This window comes from Numenius arquata, chromosome 15 (genome assembly GCF_964106895.1).
Source record: "Numenius arquata chromosome 15, bNumArq3.hap1.1, whole genome shotgun sequence".
NCBI lineage: Eukaryota > Metazoa > Chordata > Aves > Charadriiformes > Scolopacidae > Numenius > Numenius arquata.
In genome coordinates this window covers 4456022-4481795 of record NC_133590.1, presented here as the reverse complement: position 1 = coordinate 4481795, position 25774 = coordinate 4456022, and the positions used below count along the sequence as shown (strand labels likewise).

The 25774-nt window shown below is 44.5% G+C and overlaps 2 protein-coding genes across 3 annotated transcripts in view; one reads left to right on the top strand and one right to left on the bottom strand.

Moving 5' to 3' along the window:
- Positions 1-3602: 3602 nt before the first annotated feature.
- On the bottom strand, positions 3603-13552 carry LOC141472106 (glutathione S-transferase omega-1-like). Of its 2 annotated transcripts, XM_074158917.1 has the most exons (6): positions 13466-13552; positions 13245-13353; positions 10784-11006; positions 8983-9084; positions 4938-5044; positions 3603-4147 (listed from the first exon to the last, which is right to left on the bottom strand). In XM_074158917.1, the coding sequence occupies exons 1-6, from the start codon at positions 13497-13499 to the stop codon at positions 3994-3996; spliced, it is 729 nt and encodes a 242-aa protein (XP_074015018.1). In that variant the 5' UTR covers positions 13500-13552; the 3' UTR covers positions 3603-3993. The 2 variants fall into 2 exon arrangements, with proteins under 2 accessions (XP_074015018.1, XP_074015019.1); XM_074158918.1 differs by lacking the exon at positions 8983-9084 and having other exon boundaries at positions 3637-4147; positions 13466-13499.
- Positions 13553-17191: 3639 nt separating this feature from the next.
- Positions 17192-25774, top strand: part of CFAP43 (cilia and flagella associated protein 43) — a 50534-nt gene continuing 41951 nt past the window's right edge. The window contains 4 exon segments of the mRNA XM_074158975.1: positions 17192-17277; positions 20402-20655; positions 21451-21547; positions 24371-24538. Coding sequence (XP_074015076.1) covers positions 17192-17277; positions 20402-20655; positions 21451-21547; positions 24371-24538 — 605 coding nt within the window.

Genomic DNA, 25774 nt, shown 5'->3' with positions numbered 1-25774 from the left:
TGCAGGGGAACGTTACAGGCGCGATGACAGTGTAAAACTGGAAGAGCAGGCCTGGGAGATGTAACGCTGTGCCAACACCATGTGCCCAGCACATGCACTCATGCACAGCCAGGTACCTCTGATGAGCACACAGACAGCTGTCAAATGAAACACGGAAGCAGCTGACATTAAGCAAAACTCGGCAAGGAGCTGAGATTTCCTTTTCTCTTCCTTTTTAATCGATTAGAAAAAGCAACAAGGCCAAAGGCACCTGTCTGGACTTCACACAAGTGTTTCAGGTGTCCTTAGTATGTGACGTGAGACTTTTCAAACCAGTATCTCCAGTTACTACCACTTCCAGCACACAAACCACAGATACTTCTAACACCTCCACGGACACACTCTTCTCAACGATTTCCCCACAAAGTCACAGTCCCATTCACCTAAGTTTCCACCCAGCTAATCCAGAACTCAGCAAAGCTTCCCAGATCTGACAGCTTCGGATCCCCATCCCTCCCTCCTTCCTGGCTGCCTTCTACCTCGCTCTTAGTGTCAATAATAAGGGATGCCAAAATGATAAAGAAGAACAAGAGGCTGGATAACATCTTGCATGATGGTACCAACAACCGTCTTAAGGACATCAGAAGAGATACAGGGACATGCTACAAATGCAGGACAGAACGAGACCCAATACACCTTGCTAATCTGAAGTATTCTCCTAAACTCGCTACTTTTACAAGACAGCCTCCGTCCTTCTTTGTCTGACAACAAACTTTATTTTTTATCCTCTAACCTGTGCTGAGACCGGTTATATTTGGTGGCACAACAACGGGGAACGCAAAAAAAATATATATATTCACCATTGTTTTTGAAATCAATAGCAACAACAACAACTTTCAAAGGCAAAACATGGAGCAGAAGGTAAGTACAGTACTTGCTGTACAATGGGATCCATAGAAGGTTTTAAGAGAGCTCTGACCAAAGGGCAGAGCTGTTCATCTGCTTGATCCTTTCATTATTAACTTCCACCTTTTTCCTCTGTTGATCAACACTGAGGATACGCGTTTTCTTTTCTCAGCCTCTTTAAACTAATAAGATATATCCATTACACCCATCCACCCTGAAAGGAGAGAGCCAGTCCATTCAGCGTAACTTTTCCTTTCCTTTGAAGAGTAGGCCAGAGCCTTTGCGTATTCATTACCACATCAAGAACACTTTGCCTGAGGCCTGCATTTCTTGGTGCGCTGTAATGAGTTCAGGACCCCAGCTGTCTGCCTGGGGATTTAGAACACTGATATTTAATACTAAATTATAAGGTAGAATATTTCATTTTACTTTTTTTTGCTGAAGTAGCATATTTGTAATGGTAGACTCTACAGCCACTAAATAAAGATGGGGAGAGCACATCTTTCGGTTCAGACAACACAGTCTCTGGGTTACCATGGTCTGGTCCTAAACAGTTCAGTTTTTGGGTGCCAGTCTCTGCTCTTAACCCATTATTGGATCTCCCTAATGTCACATCTCCCACTAACATCCAATAATACACTGGAGCAAACTGCAACATACTCCTAGCGTGTTTATAGAAGCCAACTTACAGCCTACTAACAGCTTTAACAAGCCCTACACAACAGCTAATAAAACCAAAACGTTCTGCAGTTGTTAATCCTTGGAAGTTTGCCACCGAGATCCTACCAACACCATTTCAGGGACAGTGGCTTCATCAAGCTCAAACTCTGCTTTCATCTAATGAAACAGCCTCTATCCATGTTCTGAGAACACACCTCACAGCTTTGTGCTTCCTCCGGGTTCTCCAATGACAATCTACAAAACATGCAGAGCATCAGATCTGGACTGGGAAATTTTTTTAAAGAACATCAGTGTTCTGGAAGAAACAGCAGAGTAATTAGTAATTCTCTAAATAGTGCCAGATTTGTTTAAAAGCCACAAAGATAAACAAGAGAGGAAAAACCTGCATAGTTTGAATTAAAGCTAGTAAGAGCATAAACAATCCCCTCCAATAGCCACAAGCTGACAGACCAAGTTCCTGCTAATTCTTTTTCCTCATCAAACCTGTCTTTCATCTCTGCTTTCCTACCTGACGGTACACAAGCACACACTCCCTCAGAGTTAGTGTGCTGGGGTAGAACCCGTCAAAGGTGAAAAAAGATTAGTCCGGTTTTCCTCCAGAAAAGCTCCAAGGATTCAGTGCCTCAACTACCAGGAAAACCATGAACCACCACCTTCCGCCATGCTGCCTTACCTCATTGCCATGGGAGACTGATAGGAACGGTCTTGTGTACCTGATGACAACTGCCTCAGCACCACAGGAACCACAGCCCTGCTCTGCCTTATTTCTTTCCGCGTGCCTATTTCCTGGAACTATGGCCAGTTTGGGTTCTTAGTGGTCTGTCAGGGAGAGAAAGACACAGCTGAGCAACAGCAGAATGGACCATAGTTCTTTTAGTCCCCTATGTGGGGAAAAAACCCACTTTTGATTCAAATAATCTTGTCCCCACTCTGCTCTATTAGCATACAGGATAGTTTTAAAACACTTTCAACTGCAAAGCTCTATTCCAGCAGGCAAATGGCAGGATCAGAACATATTAATTCCTTCACAAGGAGCAAGACACCACCAGTATATAATTGTGGGAAAGTAACGGAAGATTAGCAAGGAGGACTGTAAATACGCTCAAGTGACCCGCGCATGGGGTGCTGGAAAAGACATCTATCACACTAATTGTTGCTTAGTTCTGTGTGCTCAACAAGTAGAACGTCTGCACTTAGATAACACAGGCCTGGAATGGACTCAGGGGCACCTTATCATACACGCCTGAGATTCCTGCCCTGCTGTTGAAGAGATCAAAGCACAGCAGAAAACTCTGCCTGCCAGAAGCCTTGAAATACAGGCCCGAACAGCAAGTGAGAGCTCTCTCTTACTCTCACACTCCCTTGCTAACAAGGACTCTCTTGCTAATAAGGACTCTCTCTTGCTCCATGGTGTCTGCGTCCCCTGCTTGCCTGCCTCTGCCCGGGTGCTGCTTCAGAGGTTCCCCGATCCATGAGGTATTGAGATTAAATTTGTTCTTTGCCCTTAATCCATGGTTTTGTGGTTGTTCCTGTGTCCTGCCTGCATCGGCTCACACAATAATGCTGACTGAACTTCTACCTCAGCTCTCTTATTTCATCCACACCTTGACATACATAGCAATGCTTTGAGTTCTGGAGCAGAAGAGAAAACAAACGTCCTTCTGCTCAGGATATGGTTTCTGTCAGCTTTTCTCCCTACTCCAGCCTTTATGATAATTGAGGTTAGGATCTAAAACAAACACCACTCTACTTCAGAAGGGCAGAGAAGGATTATAACCACACACTTCATTAGCAAATCTAGCTCAAACTGGAAGCCATTACTAGATGGTCCCTGCAAACAGGACTTCAGCAGGGACAAGTGGGTAGGGTGTCAAATTCAGTGGTGTCTAAAGAGGAGGACAGTTTGTACTAGATTACTGCATCTTAACTTCAGAGACCATGCTATTTTTTTTATCTTTTACAGTGCCTCACTCCTCTCTGCACAACCAGTCTCCAGTGACTCACACCTGCCTGGAAAGAGAAAGAAAAAACTGTGTCTAAAGACAACATTGTTTCCTTTTTATTTATTTTCAAGACACCATTATTACAATTTTTAAGTAAAGAGGGACAGTTCAGGAACTGCCCAACAGCAAAGCCTGCAAAGAGGCCACAGACAATAGAACATCACCTCTGAGTAAAGCCAACATTTTCCTTCACTCGATACACATGCCCAGCAACGCCTTTCCATCTCCTGCCTGAAGCCAGCACATCCTCCTCCGGACAGTAAGGAGTGGAGTTCAAAGAAGGTTTCTCAGCCTTTTCAGCACAGATTTATTCCCCATTATGAAATGCAACTACAGAAGAGCCCATGCCAAATTACACTAGATCCCCACAGCTCACACTGAAAACAAGCACTGACACTTCAGCAAGCATGTGCCTACTGGCACCTCAGAGCCCATAATCACATGCCTCGGGGCTGTTCTTCAAGTAGAGCTGGAGGTAATCTTTGAATGTCTGTGGGTCAGTCATTGTAGCCTTGACAGCAGGGTCCTCCTTCATGGCTTCCATCCAGCGCTGGAGCTTTGGGGTGTGACTCAAAGCGCTACAAGAAAAGGAAAGAGACCGAGTAATGCAAATGGAAAACTTGGAGGGAATCAAGGAAGAAAACCAGCTTGAGCAGTTCTGTTTTACTTCTTGTTTTGCTTTCTCCCTCCCAATACAGTGTTCAGCTCGGAGCAGATGATGGAAATACATATCAGGTCATAGAAGACAGACTAGCATTTGGAAAGTGGAAGAATTCCTACAGAGCTTGCGCACTCTGCAAAGCAGAGCAAAAACACATATAAGCACTCATTGTGCAAGAGATCAACGTGTTTTTGCTTACGTTATCCCCACTGCAAAAAACACAGCTCTCATTTTTCTGCTCTGAGTAGAGGGCAGATGCTTGTGCACCACTGCCTCCCTCTGGAATGCTCTGTCAATGGTGATTCTTGAAACAAATGCTGTGTGCAATGGCTGAGTGTTCCACAATGCATGAGCCTCTTCTCTCCTCTCCTCTCTCTTGCATAGGCCTCCACACCTCCATCCCCTTCAAATAAAAAACAGTTTCATCTATGATGTCAGGGATGGAGAGAAAGTCCTGTATTTTGACCACTTCTTCCAGATCTGTCAAAATTATTTAGTAGTAAGGCAGAGTTGGTGAGAGCAAGCCTGTTTACAGAATATCCCTGAACAACTCCTCTCTCTTTTGAGAAGATCCTTCCCCCAAATTGTAACACAACACAAGCTTTCTTCAGCAGCACCCAGGAGCGGCTCATTGCTGCAGAGTGTATGCAAAGAATATTTATGCTGAGGCGCTTCAGTAGGCACTAGAAGCCAGGCCAGATACTCACTCCTTCAGCTGGAATGGTTCCAGACGTTCAAACCACGGCCAGATCATGTAGTCGAACATGGAGACTGAGTCCCCACCGTAAAACACAGTGTTGCGTTTGGACAGAATCTGTGAGGGGCGAGAGATGACAATTGCCCTCAGAAGCAAATTATTGCAGTAGGACACTACAGTAACAAAACGTTCCCACCTTGTAGTGGAATGTAGGCGTACTGAAGGGATCAGGCAGCAAATAATGCAGATACAGCATGTTTCTGCTGTACATTGAATATCTGGGGAGTCAGAGCTAGTCAATAAAGTAGCTGTAGTATCAAGTTTAACTCTTTCATACACTGTCAGTCCAGCTCTTCTCCAGTGGTTCAAAAACTGCCACAAAACATGAATCGCTAGCGAGCTGCAGCTTGTACACAAACAAAAAGGAATTTAACTCTCAGAACCTGTCAGTTTGTGATTTCTTACTTGTCAAAAAGCACTAATGGCACAGGCTAATCAAACCTAGCAATGCGCATGCATTTCCTGTGCAATAAATCCAGCTAAATTTAACATCCAGGTAAACTAAAACACCATTTTAGCATTGACTCTTTTCCCATGGCACTTGAGGCCAAGTGGTGTCAGGAAAGCATTTCTAAGATTACACCTAGGACTGGATTTGATTCCAGGTGCAAAGGGAACAGGAAGCAAGTGTAACATCCACATACACCAGAAAGAGATCCCCCCAGCTCAGCACAGAAAGCAGGGCCACAAAGAACACAGCAAGTTCTCCTGTTACATTTATGTTTCTGATACATTTCAAGTGCCACAGTCATCCAAGTTTAACATGCTTTAACATGCTTTGGCATTTGAAATATGGAACTCGAGAGACCTTACAAATCTTTGTCTTCAAATTTGGACACCCAACATATTTGGACAACACTCCTATGGCATTTAATCCCTGTCTCCTAATCCCCATGATCTAGTAGAAATTTTAAAGCAGTCCTTCAGGAAGCATCAAGCTGGCTGAATTACCAGGTGTCTGGCAGAACATAACCTGGCAGTTGGAGAGTCGCAGCCAGAGACGTGAACACAGCTCCCTCTGCCGGGTAGCAGCACACCAAACCCAGCAGTGCTTCCAAAAGCTTTCCTTCTTGAATATCTCCTGCAGTATCTCTGAATATCTCCTGAATATCTCTGTTCCTCCCATCCTCAGCTGACCTTCAGCTGCTCCTGCAAAATCCTTCAGGGCATAGTAAAAATAGAGACACTAAAGGAGGAGCAAGTATTTCACAGCATTAATAAAGCAGGAGGATGGTTAATACTTCCTTAATGTTCAATAGATTTGCATTTCAGGGAAGCGAAACACATGTGGCTTCCCCCAAGAACTCATTTGTCAGCTGCACTACTCCAGCATCAGCCTGATCAGACAGACAAGACTACTCCGAAAACCATTTGGCAAGACAAAGTGGATGGGGAAGCAGAATGCACAGGACTGTCAGGAGAATAAGGAATGTACTAGAAAGCTATTGGTAGCTTTGCACCAGAAGAGAAACACTACAGAGGAATGCTTCTCGATTGAGCCAGAGAAGCATTAGTTGTGGCTGCTAAAAACACAGAAGGAATGGGTTCATGGTAAAGGCAAGTCTGAGAGCCATTCAGAGTTGCCAAGAACCACTACTGACACTAAATCAGGATTGTGAAGTTGCCAATACAGCAAATCCAGCTGATGCTTCCTGGAGCTCTGCTGAAGTTGCATTATACCACTGTAGCAGAACACGGCCCAGGGCTGGATTTCCACAAGGGACAGATTATGTTAGAATCATAGAATGGTTAGAGTTGGAAGGGACCTTAAAGATCTTCTAGTTCCAACCCCCCTGCCATGGGCAGGGACACCTCCCACTAGACCTGGTTGCTCAAAGCCCCATCCAGCCTGGTCTTGAACACTTCCAGGGATGGGGCATCCACAGCTTCTCTGGGCAACCTGTTCCAGTGTCTTATCACCCTCACAGTAAAGAATTTCTTCCTAATACCTAATCTAAATCTACCCTCTTTCAGTTTAAAACTGTCACCCATCATCCTATCACTTCACTCCTTGATAAAAAGTCCCTCCCTGTTTTTCCTGTAGGCCCCCTTTCAGTACTGAAGGCTGCAATGAGGTCTCCCTGGAGCCTTCTTTTCTCCAGGCTGAAGAACCCCAACTCTCTCAGCCTGTCTTCATAGGAGAGGTTCTCCAGCCCTCTGATCATCTTTATGGCCCTCCTCTGGACCTGCTCCAACAGGTCCATGTCCTTCTTATGTTGGGGGCTCCAGAGCTGGAGGCAGTACTGCAGGTGGGGTCTCATCAGAGCAGAATAGAGCATCAAAATCACCTCCCTGGACCTGCTGGCCACACTTCTTTTGATGCAGCCCAAGATGTGGTTGGCTTTCTGGGCTTGTGAGCACACATTGCTGGCTCATGTTGAGCTTCTCATCAACCAACACCCCCAAGTCCTTCTCCTTGGGGCTGCTCTCAGTCTATTCGCTACCCAGCCTGTATTTGTACATGGGATTGTCCAAGCCCATGTGCAGGACCTTGCACTTGGCCTGGTTGAACTTCATGCGGTTTGCACAGGACCACCTCTCAAGCCTGCCCAGGTCCCTCTCGATGGCATCCCTTTCTTCCAGCATGTCGACCGCACCACACAGCTTGGTGTTGTTGGCAAATTTGCTGAGGGTCCACTCTATCCCACCGTCCATGTCTCCAACAAAGATGTTAAACAGCACTGGTCCCAGTACTGACCTCTGAGGATCACCACTCATCGCTGGTTTCACCGTGGACACCGAGCCTTTGACTGCAGCTCTTTGAGTACGACCATCCAGCCAGTTCCTTATCCACTAAGTCGTCCACCCATCAAATCCATGTGTCTCCAATTTAGAGACAAGGATGTTGTCCTTGTTGTCCAGTGTCAAATGCTTTGTACAAGTCCAGATAGATGATGTCAGCTGCTCCTCACCTATCCACCAAAGCTGTAACCCCATTGTAGAAGGCCACCAAATTCATCAGACATGATTTGCCCTTAGTGAAGCCATCTTGGCTGTCACTGATCACCTCCTTATTTTCCACGTGCCTTAGCATAGTTTCCAGGAGGATCTGTGCCGTGATCTTGCCAGGCATAGAAGTGAGACTGACTGGCCTGTAGTACCCTGGGTCTTCCTTTTTTTCCCTTTTTAAAAATGGGGGTTATGTTTCCCCTTTTCCAGTCAGCAGAAACTTCGCCAGGCTTCTCAAATGTGATGGATAGTGGCTTGGCACCTTCATTCACCAGTTCCCTCAGGACCCACGGATGCATCTCACTGGGCCCTGTGGACTTGTGCACCTTCAGGTTCCTTAGATGGGTCTCGAACCTGACCATCTTCTACAGTGGGTGGTTCCTCATTCTCCTAGTCCCTGCCTTTGCCTTCTGTGACTTGGGTGGTGTAGCTAGAGCCCTTGCCCGTGAAGACTGAAGCAAAAAAGTCATTGAGTACCTCAGCCTTGTCCATGCTCTGGGTGACCAGGTCTCCTGTTTCCTTCCAGAGAGGGACCACATTTTCGCTAGTCTTCCTTTTGTCACCAACATGCCTATAGAAGCTTTTCTTGTTTTCCCGCCCTTGAAAAAATTCTGTTCCCACCCCCTTTGAACAAAAAAGATTTTACTTCAACACCAGAGTATCTGCACTGATTTCAGCTGAGCTACAGCACAAATGCTTTTCAGCAGCTCAGACTCCTCTGCCCTTGCTCTTAGAACATGCTGCAAGGTCTCTTTACATTTAAAGCATGAAAAAGATTTCTAAGATAACAGCAATCAGCTAGAATTCAAAAAACTCCATAAGTCCACAGACTTCATCATACAGATGAAGTTTTTTTAGCTACTTTGAATTTATTCTAATGATGCTGTTGTGCATCCTAGGCTGGGGCGAGTAAATTGAAAGATTGTTCATTACTGTTACTACCAACTAAACGAGAGGAGATCTAGTTCCAAAGGCCAAAGCACAAAAGAAAAAAAAGTGATCATACAATGACTGGCAATGTGGTCATTATCATGAAATATTCTTACCTCTTCAAGTTTGCCAAACTTTTCAGCAATCTCCGCTTTCAGTGCCGTGGCGTCCTGTCCATCTTTGACTGCCACAAAATACTTGAAAACTATGGGTGTTATCTGTACAAAGGAAAGGATAAAGTTTTAATGCTCCTATTAACAATAATACAACTCACTCAGAACTGAAGATGTTAAGATACTAGATGCAAACTAAATCTTTAAGATTTAAAGAGTTAAATAAAATTCATTACTTTATAAAAGCTAAGCAAAGGCTTCAAGGAAGAATGAATGCAAATACTAATGAATTTTAGTCCTGTAATAAAAGGGGAATAATGAAAAGAAGGGCATAGTTCCCATTTTTACACACTACCAGAAAAGTATCTAAAAAAGTAGCAAGGTGCAGAGTGGTGCTCTTTGCCCAGTTACACATTCCTAAAATCCAAATGCACTTTAATTATCATAATTTAAAGTACTTTAAGAAAGAGAGACATGCAGAGACATGCAGCCCAGGATATGAAGGCTTCTACAAACCTGTGCATTTTCTAATTTGGCAATTGCTAGCAAAATCACCATACAGCACCTAACTACATTATATTCCTAAAAGCTCATAGACAAACATTTTTCTAAGATCATGTCTTTCATACAACCAATGTTCAGCACACATTTCATTTCTTGTAACATGCTTTCCTGCAGCCCTCTTCCCATCATGCCTATTCAGAAAGGTTTGTTATAAACTGAAAGCAGGCCTGTGGGGTCGGGGACAGGCTGAGAGAGTTGGGGTTGTTCAGCCTGGAGAAGAGAAGGCTCTGGGGAGAACTTATAATGGCCTTCCAGTACTTAGAGGGGGCTTGTAAGAAAAATGGAGACAAACTTTTTAGCAGGGCCTGTTGTGACAGAACAAGGGGTAATGGTTTTAAACTGAAAGAGGGTAGATTTAGGCTAGATATAAGGAAGATTTTTTTTTTTTTACAATGAGGGTGGTGAAACACTGGCACAGGCTGCCTAGAAAGGTGGTAGATGGCCCATCTCTGGGAACATTCAAGGTCAGGCTGCACAGGGCTCTGAGCAACCCGATCTAGTTGAAGACAACCCTGCTCATTGCAGGGGGGCTTGGACTAGATGATCTTTGGAGGTGCCTTCCAACCCAAACTATTATATGATTCTATAAATGTATCCCCCCTCTTTGCATCTTCCATTGCTTCCTCTCTTCTGCTGCCTCATATCCAGGTTGACTTCTTTCACTTCCTAGAGCCTTCAAAGTGCACACTTGTATTATCTATGTTTAGGGTACAGACAGGTTACTTCCAGTCAGCCACAGTGCCCACCTCCAATCCCTACAGAGAGCCAAAACCAGACTTATACATGTCCCATGTCTACAGCCACCTGCCATCTCTTGTCCACGTTGTAGGCTCTCTCGGTCAGGCACTCTTCACGTTCTGCATTCACACAGTACTTACTACAGAAAGACTCAGATCAAAATACAGCAGTTGTCACTGCCTGGGTCTCAAGCATTCAGCTAGTTTGGTCTACTAACCTTTCCTCTGTTGTACGATGCCCAAAATCCTGCCTCAGTCATATACACTGCCACTAGCTAGGCTGTGACATCCATCCCATCACATAAACGCTGGGAGCAATTCAGACACGCTGTGGTTTGCGTGTGCTCACAGCAAGAGACCCCAAAAACCCCCTTCAGTTATTTAAATACTTCTCCCAGACACAAGACCTCTTTCTTAAAGGACAAAAGCATCATTGGCAACAGAGCTGCAGCTTTTGGCACTATAGTAAAGTAAGAAACAATCCCACCCTGATCGTGCAGTACCTTTGAGAAGTGTTCCAAGAGCATCTTCTGAAAGGCTCGCTCATATGGGTCCGAAGGCATCAGCTTCTTCCCTGGAAATGCTTCATCCAAATATTCGCAAGTAATTGGGGACTCATAGATCAGCTGGCCCTTGCTGGTCTCCAGAACAGGAACCAGCCCAAAGGGGTTCTTCTCAAAGAACCAGTCAGGTTTGTTCTTCAGATTGATGTTGATTACTTCATGGCTAAAAGAGCAAAAGAAACAAGACCCAAACAGGCTCAGTTCTGCTACAGTCCACTCCATACCACAGTGAAATGCAGTCATTGCACCAACAACAGCTACAGCACACGAGAGGCTGAATCCTCATTCCTCTGCTCTCCTGAGCCTTCCCTGAAGTCCTTTGCAGAAGCATTTAGCACATAGAAATACTGCCAGGGAGCACTTCCCTTTGCTGGAGAAAGTCAGCACTGACTTACACCAAGTTGTTTGTTAAACTAATAAAAGACACACGAACAGTCTGCGAGCACACAGAGGCAGCCCTAAAAGCAAAGGTCAAGCTCAGAATGCAGCACACCTATCACATGCAGGTTCAGGGACATTCTAAGAAAGCAGCACTTGATTGCAAATAAGCCACATTCCAATTAAGAAATACAGTTGAACTTTAATCTGACCTTACACCAAAGAGCAATCAGGAGAGCATCCTACATACTTATCCTTCCCTGCCTATGGCCTCACATAGAACCAGCCATGCAGGGCAAAGGTAAAATAGATTTTGATAAAAAAGACACAGGGGAAATACGTCTGTTATATTAACAAAGCATGTTATACGCTGTGCTGTATGTGTGACCCCCAGAAAATTCCTAGTAAGCCCAAAGTCTGCTAAACATAGCTGAACCTTCAAAACAACTGAAAGGTTACCAGAAGGCACCTACTGTGTCTAGGTAGCAATAAAACCCCTCCAAAAACATTATACTAAAACAAACCTCCCAGCTCAAAAAATCACAGAATGATATGGGGTCGGAAGGGACCTTTGGAGATCATCTAGTCCAACCCCCCTGACAAAGCAGGGCCACCCGGAGCAGGTTGCACAGGAACATGTCCGGATGGGGTTTGAATGTCTCCAGAGAAGGAGACTCCACCACCTCTCTGGGCAGCCTCTTCCAGGGCTCTGCCACTCTCAAAGGAAAGAAGTTCCTCCTCATGTTTAGGTGGAACTTCTTACGTCCAAGTTTGTGCCCGTTCCCTCTTGTCCTGTCCCTGGGCCCCACTGAAAAAAGACTGGCCCCATCCTCTTGACACCCACCCTTTCAGTATTTATAGGTGTTGATCAGATCCCCCCTCAGTCTTCTCCAGACTAAACACACCCAAGTCCCTCAGCTTTTCCTCATAAGAGAGATGCTCCAGGCCCCTCATTGTCTTTGTGGTCCTCTGCTGTACCCTCTCCAGCAGTTCCCTGTTCTTCTTGAACTGGGGAGCCCAGAACTGGACACAGTTCTCCAGATGGGGCCTCCCCAGGGCAGAGTAGAGGGGGAGGATGACCTCCCTTGTTACTAATCAGACCAAAGACACTAAAAAACAAAATTAAACTGACCTGGAAGTTTTAATGCACCTACTCTTTGGAAAAAAAGACCCAACAAAATAACAAACCAAACCAACCCAGCTCTTATCTTGCTATCAAAAGAACTGAGTGGCAAGCATACGCTATGCTGATACGGACTCCCATCCCAGTGGCCTGGCAGTGGGCAGGCTGGGACTTGGTGGGAATCAGCAGGTGAAAAACCCTGTTACTTTGAAGCTGTAAAGTGAGGGAAGCATTAGTGCAGATTTAAAAACACTGAAACAACTGGGCTGTCTTGAAACAGAAGCAAACACAAGTACTGAATTCCATTAACTTACTACAGCACAGGAATGAGAGGACCGTTTAGGAACACAGTACATTTCTGCTTTTTTTTAAAAAAAGGTCACTCACCCACTATTGTGTTTTGCCAAGCGGTAATATAACAGAAACACTTAATATTCATATATCCCAGAATTTTCGCTGCAGCTTACATCAAAAACAAACAACATACATTAAGGCTCTACTCACATTTACCCAGCCCCAGCTCAAATGCTATTGCTGCAAACATTCAGGATGGCAGGTGAAACACAAAAAAAAAAAAAAAAAAAAAATCAGCTTGGGGTTTTTCCCTATGGATTTACTTTGGGCCTTCACATAATTGAGTTCATACACAGCCTCCTTATTTCCAATGTCAGCAAGATACCGCTTCCCCAAAAAAAGCCCTAAGAAATTCCAGCTTTATAGCAAAATCACCCACAGGGATCCCTTTCCGTTCAGTCCTTTCAGGAATGTTTAACTGAGAGCCGTTTACGATGCCTAGGTCAGAAGGGAAACTCGAACCGGCCCCTGCCAGCCCTGAAGGCTGCAGCAGGGGCCGGGCGGCCGGCGGGGAGCCACCACACCGGCCCGCCGGGAAGGCCTCACCTGATGCCCTTGGCGCGGAGGACGAGGCGCGTCCTCTGGGCGAAGGGGCAGAACCTCATGCTGTAGAGCCGGATCACCCCCTCGGACACCGGCCCCGGGGCCGCGCTGCCTGAGGAGAGAGAAGAGAACCGGCCCCAACGTTACCGCCGTTACTCGCCTCACGCACAGCCCCGCGCCCCCTCCACAGAGGGAGGCCCCGGCACGCCGAGGCTACCTCTTACCCTTGCCCAGGCTGCGAGAGTGATCGCCCGCCATCGCGCTGTGTTGTGCTCGGCTGTGCCGGGCCTGGCCGTGCCCCACCGCCGGCCCCGCCCGCCGGGAGAGGCCCTGAGGAGGGCGGGAACCGCCGGCCCCTCAGCGGGGCTCCAGCCGCTGCCCGGGTGCGCGGGCAACCAGCCGGGGGTCAGGGCCTGTGTGCCGGCCCGCCTCCCTCGGGTGGCTGGCACCCCCGGAGCGCGGAAAGCTGGGGTGCGGGTGGAAGGAGCGTCGTGCACCCCGCTGCTCCCTCCTTGAGGCGACCCGGGATGCTGGGAGAGGCAGCGCTGAGCTGCTCTTAATGCTCGCTTCTTTATAACCGCAGTATAACCCGCCCCAGCTGCACTTCCATTTAAATGGAAAACCTAGGGCAAAACTCCACCCCATGTGCTTGCTTTTTTTTTTCCTAGTGGAGCCTCCAGCAGCTGGTGAAGCACCAGGCCTCCCCCGGCTCCTCCTGGACAGGGCCACCCGGGCCAGGCCTTCTCCTGCTCCACCAGCAGTGCATCACCTACCGCCCTTCAAAACCCCATCCAGTCCCACCTTCAGGATTAACAAGGAGGGTTTCTATTCTATTCTATTTCTATTCTGCTTCACCATGAAAACCCAAGAGGAGAAAACAGATAACATGATGCACAGGAGCATCAGCATGTGCACAGAGCAAAAGAGAGAACCAAAGCACGGACTAAAGTCTTCTCCGTCCCTTTTGCTCCCTCGTTAGTTGAGGTGAGGGCACCAGGGCTTTCCTCGCACCAGCTTTTCCTGGGGTACAGTAGTGGAAATAGAGGAGCTTTCCTCTTACTGTGTTTCACACAGTGTCCAAGTTGATCTATGGTCCCAGAATTAAAATGATTCCCTTCCTAGAGCTCCACATGCTTCCACCCAACCCTCAGGTCAGAGCTGTGCCTTATCAGGAGATGGCACATTTGTCAGCACCAGAGGGCTGGGGCAGCATTAGTTAAAGGGACAGTCCTGGCCCTCCCAGCGATGGACATGTCCCTGCCAAACCCCCAAGGCTAATAGAGGAACTGGAGCTTCCCCATTCTCATCGGTGAATCCATGCTTGCACAGTGGGGGTTTGCCTGTTGGTGACTTTTGGTTCAGTTTTGTCACTGGAGTTGGGCCTCAGTAACCATGGCACAAAGACCAACATTTTCTCTGGTGGTCTCTCCTGCAGGCAAATGCTGAGTTGGCCGGTAATAAAGTGACCATGAATCTAACACTACTATCCATTTGACCAGAACAACAACATGAATTTTTGTTAAGTCATCACTGCTTGATTATGCAATTAATAAGCAGCTCAGCAGTGAAAGGGAGTGGTAATGCATTGCACAAGCCTGCCCTAGGCAAACAGAAGTGACATAAGATCTCCTTTGCCAACAAAATATTTTCTCCTACCGTTAACAAAAACTGTGCTAGAGGACATATTCCTCATGCACAGAATCACGTGGGGTTGGAAGGGACCTCTGGAGATCTAGTCCAACCCCCTGCCAAAGAAGGTCGCACAGGAATGTGTCCAGGTGGGGACTGAATATCTCCAGAGAAGGAGACTCCACCACCTCTCTGGGCAGCCTCTTCCAGGGCTCTGCCACCCTCACAGGAAAAAAGTTCCTCCTCATGTTGAGATGGAGCTTCTTATGTTCAAGTTTGTGCTCATTTCCTCTTGTCCTGTCACTGGGCACCACTGAAAAAAGACTGGGCCCATCCTCCTGACACCCACCCTTTAAGTATTTATAGGCATTGATCAGATCCCCCCTCAGTCTTCTCCAGACTAAAAAGACCCAAGTCCCTCAGCCTTTCCTCATAAGAGAGATACTCCAGGCCCCTCATCATCTCTGTAGCCCTCTGCTGTACCCTCTCCAGTAGTTCCCTGTTCTTCTTGAACTGGGGAGCCCAGAACTGGACCCAGTGCTCCAGATGGGGCCTCACCAGGGCAGAGCACAGGGGGAGGATGACCTCCCTCAACCTGCTGGTCACACTCTCCTTGACGCACCCCAGGATGCCATTGGCCTTCTTGGCCACAAGGGCACATTGCTGGCTCATGGGCATCCTGTTGTCCACCAGGACTCCCAGGTCTTTTTCGTCAGAGCTGCTCTGAAAGATTCTGCAGCACTTTGGGTCATGAAAAAAAGAGAAAATTAATTTGAAATGTTTTAGCAATTAAGAAGAACACAGGCAGCCTGCTAACTCACAGCCCAGAGACAGGCACCTAGGAGCTCAAAGCAGCGTCACAAACTCTGCACGCTACAGTACCCCTTCAAAGGCACCGTGGAAAAATAAACCCATTTCCTCATCCTGTCTTGGTTTCATGTGGCACACAGAGCACCTGGGGGGACGAGAGGTGAGGCGCAGGCTTGTTCTGCTGCCTCTGGACAGGAGTGCCACCCTTCATCTGTGGGAAAGAAATGGCAGATCAGCAAGGCGGACTGTCAACACGCTCAAGTGACTCGCACATGGGGTGCTGGAAAACACATCTATCACATAATTGTTGCTTAGTTTTGTGTGCTCAACCAGTAGAACATCTGCACTTAGATAATGTAGGCCTGGGATGGACTCAGGGGCACCTTATCAAATGTGCCCAAGATTCCTGCCCTGCTGTTGAAGAAGATCAAAGCACAGCAGAAAACTCTGCCTGAATCCTTGAAATACAGGCCCAAACAGCAAGTGTGAGCTCTCGCTCTCTCGCTAACAAGGGCTCTCTTGCTAATAAGGGCTCTCTCTTGCTCCACGGTGTCTGCGTCCCCTGCTTGCCTGCCTCTGCCCGGGTGCTGCTTCGGAGATTCCCTGATCCGTGAGGTATTAAGATTAAATTTGTTTTTTACCTTTAATCCATGGTTTTGTGGTTGTTTCTGCATCGCCTCACACACCATCGTTGCTCCATGGTGCTGTGGGTGCGGAGTACTATCGCCAAACTGCACGCTGCTGCCATACAGACAGGTAACAAACCAACGCAAGCAAGGACATCACTATAAGCAGCATTTATCCCTCTAGAAAAGGGAAAGGGAGATGTTATGTTAATTCTGCTTCTAAAATACTTGGAAATTCTTGCTGTGTTAACACGCTAAAAGCCATACGTATATTTAGAGAGATCATAATTGTACTTTCTCTTTTTTACTGTGGCCAACTTCTCCTCAGCTCTCTTTGAAACTTCACAGGCACTGTCTTACACAGCCTGAAAAAATACTGTCCCAGGTGCAGCCCTTTGTTCGAGGGAAAACAAGAAGAGCGATGGGAGACCAGATACAGCTGTCTCGCTAAGCGAGGGGCGAAGGAAGGGCCCGCGGGGTGGCCCAAGGGAGGAGCCCACGGTGGCTCCCTCAGGCCTGACTCACTTCTACCCCTAATAAACCTGCCCGCTTTCTAGACACAGCGGCAGCGATTACCCACGTTCAAGGCCGTAGATATCAGTGCCTTACAGGCAGCATTACCCCCTTACCCGCAGCTCGACGGCTGGGGCTGAATACACTACGCTCCTTATCACTTTGAGCTTCCCTCCCGCCCAGGAGAGGTGCCCGCCATACTCCCTGCCCCGAGCCTGCTGGCCCTTGAAATACCTGCCCGTGGTTGGTTGGCTCACGGGCCAATCGGCTGTCTGCTTTAAGCCTGGCGGGAGGGCTGATGCCAGCTAATAGCAGAAGCTGTTCTTGCTCCTAAGCGACGGGTGTCAACGGGCTGGTGGCGGTGCGGGGCAGATGGAGGCGGCCGGTGAGGAGCTTCGCGCCGAGGGCCCCTGGGGCCGCCGCTCCTCCTCGGCTGAGGAGGCCGCGCTGGAAGTGAGGTGGGGGCCGGCCGGGCCCTTCGGGCCTCCACACACGCCCCTGAGCCCCTCGGACCCGGCGGGGCGCCCCCTGTGTCATGTCCTATGCCCCCGGGGCCCAGCTCCTCTCGTCCGGGGTCAGCTCTGTGCAGCCGTCAGATCTAGCAGGGAGGAAAGGAAAGGAGGCTGCTGTGCTGTGGGTCTGTGGTAGGGCAGCAGGTAGTTGGGGGTGGTGGAGAGGGAAAGAAGCTCTTGCGCTGCAGCATGTAGCAGTGACTGAGCTTTTGGTGGATTTGGATGGAACTTAGGTTCTCTGCCCTTAACACAGGAAGGCTCTGAAATGAGGAGTAAGCAACTGTAGCTAGTTTTAAGCTGGAGCTGGCTGAGTTGATAGCAAATGTGGTATGACTTGTAGTATTTTCCCATGTAGTGGGTCTGGCAGCACGCAATCCTGATGAGCTCTTGGAGCATGCTTTTTCTTCTCAGTACCTGGCCTCATGAACCCATACAGTTCAGTTCTGTTCATGGCCACATCTCTTCTGTTTTACCCAAACTACTTCAACCTCTATAATTTCCCTGGCTGTTCTATAGCTAAACCCTGCTGCCATCATCTTCTGCCATGGCTCTTCCTTTTCCTGGTATTCTAAGTCCTCACTCCTGCCTTTCTCTCTTGGTGTCTTAAGCTGCATGTCAGAGACTTTCAGATTTCCTTTTCCCACAAACATTATGCACTCTATATATAGAAAGACACTTCTCTTCCAGAGCTCTTTGCAAACCAATAACTTGCTTTTTTGGTTCTGAACAAATAGGAGCTCTAGATGAATTAAGCTGTTCCTGCCCCACCTTGGTGGAGACTTTCACAGCAATGTAGGATGTTTAGACATTTTTCCTATGTAATGGGACAGATGTTAAACTTCCTTGTCCATTGTAAGTATTTCAGCTGTTTCATCAATGTTTATGGGACATACAGCCATAATTATAAGTGCAGCACTTTTAGTGGTAAGAAAATTTTTTCTTCTATTAATAGGAGAAACAGGCTTCAGCCTTAGCCATTCTGATACTCACAAAGTTTAAAAGATACTATCTGTGAAGGATGTCATTACTATTCTGAAGAGGTCCCTTGTGCAAACTGGTGTTATTTGGAAGAGCTGTGACCCAGCTTTTCTGCTTTGTGAAAACACCGTTAAGAAATAAAAATATTATGCAAAATAAAAAAATAACTTAAGCCTTACTAAATGTGAAGCAAAGCCCATTTCCATAAAGTAGAAAAGTTTCAAGTTTGCCTTTCTTATAAATTAATATTGGTTTCATAAGAAAGTGACAAAAAATATTTTGCAGAGGCAAACTGGAATGCTGTGGTCTGTGCCTTCAGAAAACACAAAAGTTTGACAAAACTCATAGCTTCATGTAATCTGTTTCGTATGAACTAGCATTTTTCAGTGGCAAAATGCTCTGTAAGGAAATTTCCAAGCAACTCTAATTACTTCACCCCATCTACATTTAGCCAGCTGGCTAAGTTTATGTCTGAAATACTTCTGACAGAATGTTTAACAGAACTGGAGGGAGACACAGCAGTGAAAACATGTGGGTGAGCCGCAGCTAATTACCTGACTCACCGTGTACTGCACCAGTCGTAGCTGACATCAGGTAACAGCCTGAGTCCTTGTTCCCTTAAGTCTTTGCTGGTTGTATAAGGATGATAAATTGTGCTGTCATCCCAATTAATTTATCCCTGCATACATATTTTCTAGACTTCATTTTTACCTCTGCGAACAGAAATTAAAAATATTTCATTTCCGCTGATTCAGATCTAGTGTTGGAGAAGAGCATAGAGCTTGTCCTATTCATACAGGTCTGATTATGTGCCGTGGCACGTCATACATCTAGTTCTTGTGTAAAAGGTTCAAAAAAATATTCATCAGCTGAAATGCCTCCTCTTTGTTGCCATGGTATTTGGTTCATCTGCATGAGCACGTGGTCAGTGTGCTCCCACTCCCCTTTGGCTACACTTACTCCTCTGGTGTGTAGCCAAAGAGGCCAAGGGCAGAAACTACTCAGAAAAGATAACAAGAAGTTATTGCTGGACATAAATGTCTTAAGACTAGTCATTTGAAAATGTTCCTAACTATGAGAGTGCTGAGGCTGTAGTACCATCTTCTAGTAAGAGTATAAAGGATCAGCAGCTGAGCTGATCTTATGACTGACTTCTGTTCATGAAAGGAGCATAAAAATGCTGCTTGCAATTGCAGATTCAAATGCTCTTATTTGGGAGAAGAGAAGAGATGGAAAGTTTTTGAATAGAAATTAGAAGAGAAGTTGCTAACAGCACTGTCATACGTGGAGAATACCTGTTAAACTGCTGAAAATATTCTGCCATGGTACTAGCAGGCTAAGCTGGGGCTCAGTCAGACATCTTCACTTAGTGATAAATGCAGATCCCTTTGATAAGAGGATCCTGATGTTTATCCACACAATTTCTGGAAGGTAAAAACACCTGCAGGCAGTTACGAATTTGTTGACACGTTGTAAGTTCCTAAGCTGACTCCTCTTCAGTAATTTATTTCAGCCCTTGTGTAACACATCCTGTTTACATTCCAAAGTTTTACCATCTTCAAGCACTGGTATCTTTAAAGCAGACCAGTCCTCCTGGTTAGGTTCACATAAACACAAGCCATGCCTTTGTATTTTTTATTTTATGGGGATGAGATGAACTATGAAAATGCAAAAAGGTTAAGCAAACACAATTGGGTCCCATGTATGGATTGTACCTGTGTAATTCTTTCAGAATAAAGGTATGCTCTATTGCTATGTTATACGAGTAGAAAACCAGAGCCTGTGAACTGGCTGACTGTATTTTTAGTGAAAACTGAAAGAAATATAAGCACTTCTCCATGTTCTTCTGACAGTCCTTTGTGCTTCATCCGGATAAGATTGACCATATGTTTTTGGAAACACAGAAATAGGGATTCATAGGTAATACTAGATCTTGAAGCTACTGTGGTTTTGCAACACTGGCATGAGGATGAGTCTAAGAAATGCCAAGTATCAGTTCAGTGTAACTTAGGCTACAACATTCCCTCTATCACAGTATTTTGAGAAATGTGGCTTTAATTAATGTTTTAACATTCAGTTGCTCTTTCTCAAGTTGGGTTCAGGGATTCTCAGACAAGAACTTTGGTTTTATCAACAATCAAACCGTCTGCTACCCCTGCGGCAATTACATCCTCTTCCTGGACATTGAAACAAAGAAGACGTCAGCGCTGCACTGCCAGACTGGCCAAGTGGGAGCCTTTGCAGCGAATGGGAACAGTCAAGTGCTGGCCTTTTCGGACCGGAAGCTGAATCCCATCATATATATCTACACTTTTCCAGAACTGAGTAAACTGACAGAATTAAAAGGTAGGGATGTGGTAACCCTCCCCATCACCATTTCATTGAAAAAATACTTAAATCGTCCAGTTTCTGAAGGACTTTTTTGATAAGACTTGAAAAACAGTGTGACAGAAAATTCTCTCATGACAAGACGCATGGAAAGCAGTGGAAGGGATTTTCCACTGCACTACTTGTAGTCAGGCTCAAGCTAGCGAGGAATATGACAGTACAAAATGGAGCTGTTTTAAAGGGAAAACCAAATGGAACGAAATGGAATTCAATTTAGGAGAATATAATCAGAATAAGCAAAAAAAAAAAAAAATCATACTGCAGTAGGCTCCCAAGCAGACTGCTGAAAGCCACACTGAGAAATCTGAGATGTGAGAGGAATGAGGGTTCTTGCAGTTAAACTTTGGAGTTTGGGATCTAATGTATATCTTTGCCTGCCTCAAAATGTTTCTCTGCTTAGTTAAGTTGCTTACCCTGTCCATGTTTCAGTTTCCTTGCTGTTTAAATAAGGATCATACTACTTGTTTATATCATGCATATGAATGAAATTATGACTGTGAAGGATTTCAGGGTACTTTACAAATTCATGGTATTATTGAAAAGAATTGACAAAAATTCCAAGTGGTGATACATGGGGAAGATTTTAATGATCAAATCAAAACGGTAATCTGGAGTGAAGTAAAGGAATTGGGGGCCTAAAGAATTCCTTTGAAGAGTTAAAGTGGGTGTAAAGGAACTGTGAAGAGAATCTGTGATAGTGTGCAGTAAAGTCTGGGACAACTAAAGACCATGCTCTTTATTTTGACATTTCAGGTAATGCTCAGCTGGACTACACCTTACTTGCGTTTAGTTTCACAGGCCCATATCTGGCCAGTTACTCTTCAATCCCAGAATTTGTTCTTTCAATATGGTAAGAGCAAAAAAATAATTCTCTAATAGTATTTACATTCAATTTCTATTTTCGTACCTGTGCTATTTTAGCATACATTAAGTTAACAAATGTGCAAGACACACAGGTTGCCTTCATCTCCTTTTTTTTTTTTTTTCCTGATTGATCATTGTCTGCAACTGAAGCCAATTTGTCTGCAAACTTTCTGTGCCAAACTCGCTGTTTATTTTGTAGCATTAGTAGCCATTAGTCAGAATGACTGTTACTTTGCCACAGCTGCCTTCTACTTTCTTCAAAATCTTGTGTTTTGGAGTACTTCTAAAGTCTTCAGCATCAGTTAATTATCTGTTCACCCTTGGAAGTTGAGTACCATGCTGTTTATGAAAGGAGGTTGCCTGCTGAAAGAGGAAAAGTGTTCTGAAGTTGATTTTCTACTTCCCCCCCCGCCCCCAAGGACCATTCAGTGGTGCCCTTAATTACTTGTGCTTGATATTAGTTCTGTCTTATAGTTGTGCTCAGTGATTACACTGCCATGGGTCCTGGGTTAGATCATCATTTTCTGCTCATTTTCATGAAAATAAATATTATATAATGTGGTACGGATACAGAAAGTTAGATTATTTAAATTTTTAAGTTGTTATGTAAAAATATAATCCTGCCTATGCCTCCATTGCCAGCAAACGCCCATTGACTATGGAGTCTGAGCGCTTCTTCGAAGCAAATGGGAGGGTGGAGTAGGAGGAAGGCAAGCAAGGACATGTCCTGAATATTCTGTATACTCCCAATTTAATGATGACCTTTTCTTGTACAATGATTAGTGAAGAGGCAGAAACTCCTGTAACTTCAGAATTTTAGTAACGATAGTAGATACTATTACAGGTGCTTCTGTTTGCTGTGAACTCAGATGGTACACAGTAGTTGGGGAAGGATGTTTGTGTGTATATCACAGTAGAAACCGATACTGGCCTGAAAAGCTTACGTGTGTCTCATACAACAGAAATAATGCACACGGTCTAATGTGTTCATTGTGTGCAGTTAAAACACAAATCCACCATCTTGAAAGACTTATCTAGATTATTCTTAAAAATGGAAATATCTAGAAATGTTTCAATGCTTTAACGTAGTGGCCATTTCCAAGGCCAGACAATTTAAACCTATTTGAATCAGCATGAATATGACTATCACCAGCTAATTGTCATAAAAGAACCATCCTAGATTTCAGTCAGAAAGAATTTAGTAACAAAATAGAGTTACTTTACAATACTAAACCTGTAATTTATAATAACTTGAGCAGAGGCATCTGAATTTACTGTGAGATCAGGACCTTCACTTCTGCAATTGGATTATATTGTGCATTCATTGGAGAAATATGTGTGTACAGATGAAGGAAATCTTAATGTTTAGCCTTCTTCACGTGTGATTGTAGTATGATGATTGCACAGTTCCTGTATTATAAGCAGATAGTTTGGAATCAGAGGGATAAGAGATTTTTTGAAACTTAAGTCAGTCTCAAAATGCAGAAAGCTTATGGATAACTAAAAGCTGCCTTTCACCTCAGGTATTTTATCCCTAGATCTTTATTCTTTTCTGTTCAAATGAGAGACTTAATGCCAGATTCTTTCTCAGATACACGTACCATATAGTTTCGGATCTTAATAAATTATCTACTATAAAAGAGTGTTGGCACTATCTGTTAGGTATGAGAGGAGAACATGGTGACATCTTGAGAGAGAGGGCTACACTGATATCTTTTAAAGTCAGAATTGCAGCTTGTAGCTTTCTGTAATTTTAATGAGAGTTACTGCATATGTGTGAATACTTCTCATTTTTTGCATATGCTGTCAATATTAACCATTGTCTTGTGTCCTCATCTGTTTCTGTGGGGGAATTTATTACAGGCCAGAACAACAGGATTATACTTAATCCATTTACAGCAGTGTATGCATTTTAGGTTTTTTTCCCCTCAGCAGTAATGACAAACACTAAAGCTATAAATGTTATTTAGATTAACAGCCAGATACACTGTCCAAGAAATTAAGAAACAGTTTTAATCATTTTCTTCAAATTATGTTAAGCAGTTCTTGGATAGCACCTAAAAATGCAAATGCAGTCAAGAATTAATCTGGAATAGAGAAATATGAAAATTAGGTGGTGAGAACATAAATAGGCTACACAGAACAAAAGAAAAGTCAGTGGAAAGCAGATTCCCAGGCTTGTGTCAGCTATACACAACAGCCCCACACAAATTCTGCCCTCTTTTGTGCTCGAGTTCATTAATGCAGTCATGGCTTGTATGTCTGCATTCACAGCACAATTACTGTTACCTAAGTAATTCATCCATAGATAATCACGGGTTGACTATGTTTTATTTCCTAGTCATAACACGTTCCAACTGCAAGCATTATAATCATTATTTTATGGATTGGAAAAGCGAGGCTGAGGCCTGGGGTGCTGAAGAGTTAATTGTTTGGGCCCATTCAAGTATTCACTGATGGAACGGATAAAAACAAATCCTCCTCTCTTGATTCTGTTGGTCTTTTCACAAAAGGAAGTGCATGATAATGTTTCTAAAATGTCAGTTTTCAAAATTATTTCACTACTCAGTCTTTTTTGTAGCAGTACTAATTTTATGTGTGGCTAATTAACCACCTCCTTTTTATTCTCAAGAAGACCTAACTTGTTTGACAGCAGAAATTTTTTTGTCAGCGGCAAAGTATTTGTTTTCCAAACTTGATCTTGAATGTCAGTCATAATCACATCCATATCTTTGGCTTGAATGCTTTTGACTCAAATGTTTTTGACTCATTTAGTGGATTTGATTTTCTTTTGCTCTCCTTAATGAAGGAACTGGCAAGAAAATATCATCCTGTGCAGTGAGTCTCAGCCAGAGGTAACAGTGACCTCTTTAAGTTTTAACCCTATGAATTGGCAACAATTGTGTTCTGTTAACGAGAGCTCCATTACATTCTGGCATATTGAAAGGAATAATGATGAGCATCACCTTAAGCAAAAGTAAGTGAAACTCCCTTCGGGTTAAAATCTAGGAAATCTGGAAGTATATTTTAATAACTAGGACTAAAAACCTACATCTTTTTAATCCGATTTTTAATCCAATTTAGTTCACCTAGCAATTGCAATCAGGAGTTGGTAAATCACAACCGGTGTGAACCTGTCTAGTCAATCATGTGAACTGAATTTATGATTTAATTTCTTACCACTCACATGTCCAGATTGTGCACATAATGAAGTTAATATGAATCAGCTGCTTTGGCAGCCTCTATCAAAAGCTGCGTGACTGAATTAAGGTAGTGCCTGGACTGCTTTCCTGCAAGTGGCTGTGGTGACCATTGCTTTTGTAGCTATGAAACCGCCAAATTTGGATCAAATTGTTTCCCAGTAAGCAGAGTTAAACAATGTGTTGTTGTAATCACAAATTGTACCAAAAGCAGTTTTCTTTGTGATTTCCAGCTTGTGTGGCCAATTTACAGGTCCATAGGGGATGGCTCAGTCAATGCAATTCACTGAGCACAGCAAACCTAGAATTTATTTATGCTAAAATGCTTTTTGAGGCTGGTATAAAAGTAGCATGTGTCATTCAAGTTGGAGTCCTTGAAATATAACACCTACGCTGTTTCAGTGGCAGCTACTCTACAATTCCCAAGCATGTTTGAACTCATTAACTATCAATATAACCAACATATTGCCACTAACACAGTTGCACTACTGAAAGTATAGACAAGGCCTTAATTTGTGGTATGAAAAGAATACTGAAGGGGGGTTTGCTTTTGTCATTAGAGAGTACACATATGAAAATACTCCTTTTTCCTCACTTTTTGTTCCATTCAATAGAGGTTAAACCTCCACTAAGAATGGTTTATTTTACATATTTTTTTTCCAAGTCATAAATCAACATAGTTTATAAACTATGGAACCCTCAACTCCTGCATTGCAGCAGCCACTCGTACATTGATTACCAGAGTGTCACAGGCAAATACTACTCCTAATTTTTGCATCATCGGTAAACTTTCTCCACATAAATATGAAGCATAAATCCTCACAGCATATGCAAGTTAAGTGTGCGACGTTATTAATCCTGGTTAATAAGGAAACAGTAACTATAGAATAGTTGTTTATACAAGGCAACAAGGAAAGACACCGAGTTAGAGTGTGGCAATCCATTTCTGCCAGTTAACAACGTTCATCTTTTGGAGTCAAATTGCTGTTGCTTTTCAGTGAAATGGTATGTGC

Coding starts and splice junctions, on each gene's coding strand:
- LOC141472106 (XM_074158917.1), bottom strand. CDS start 13,499: ATGGCGGGCGATCACTCTCGCAGCCTGGGCAAGG. Junction 5,045..8,982: donor AGTTTGGCAAACTTGAAGAG/GTAAGAATATTT, acceptor CGCCCCTCACAG/ATTCTGTCCAAACGCAACAC. Junction 4,148..4,937: donor GAACCATTCCAGCTGAAGGA/GTGAGTATCTGG, acceptor CTTTTCTTGTAG/CGCTTTGAGTCACACCCCAA.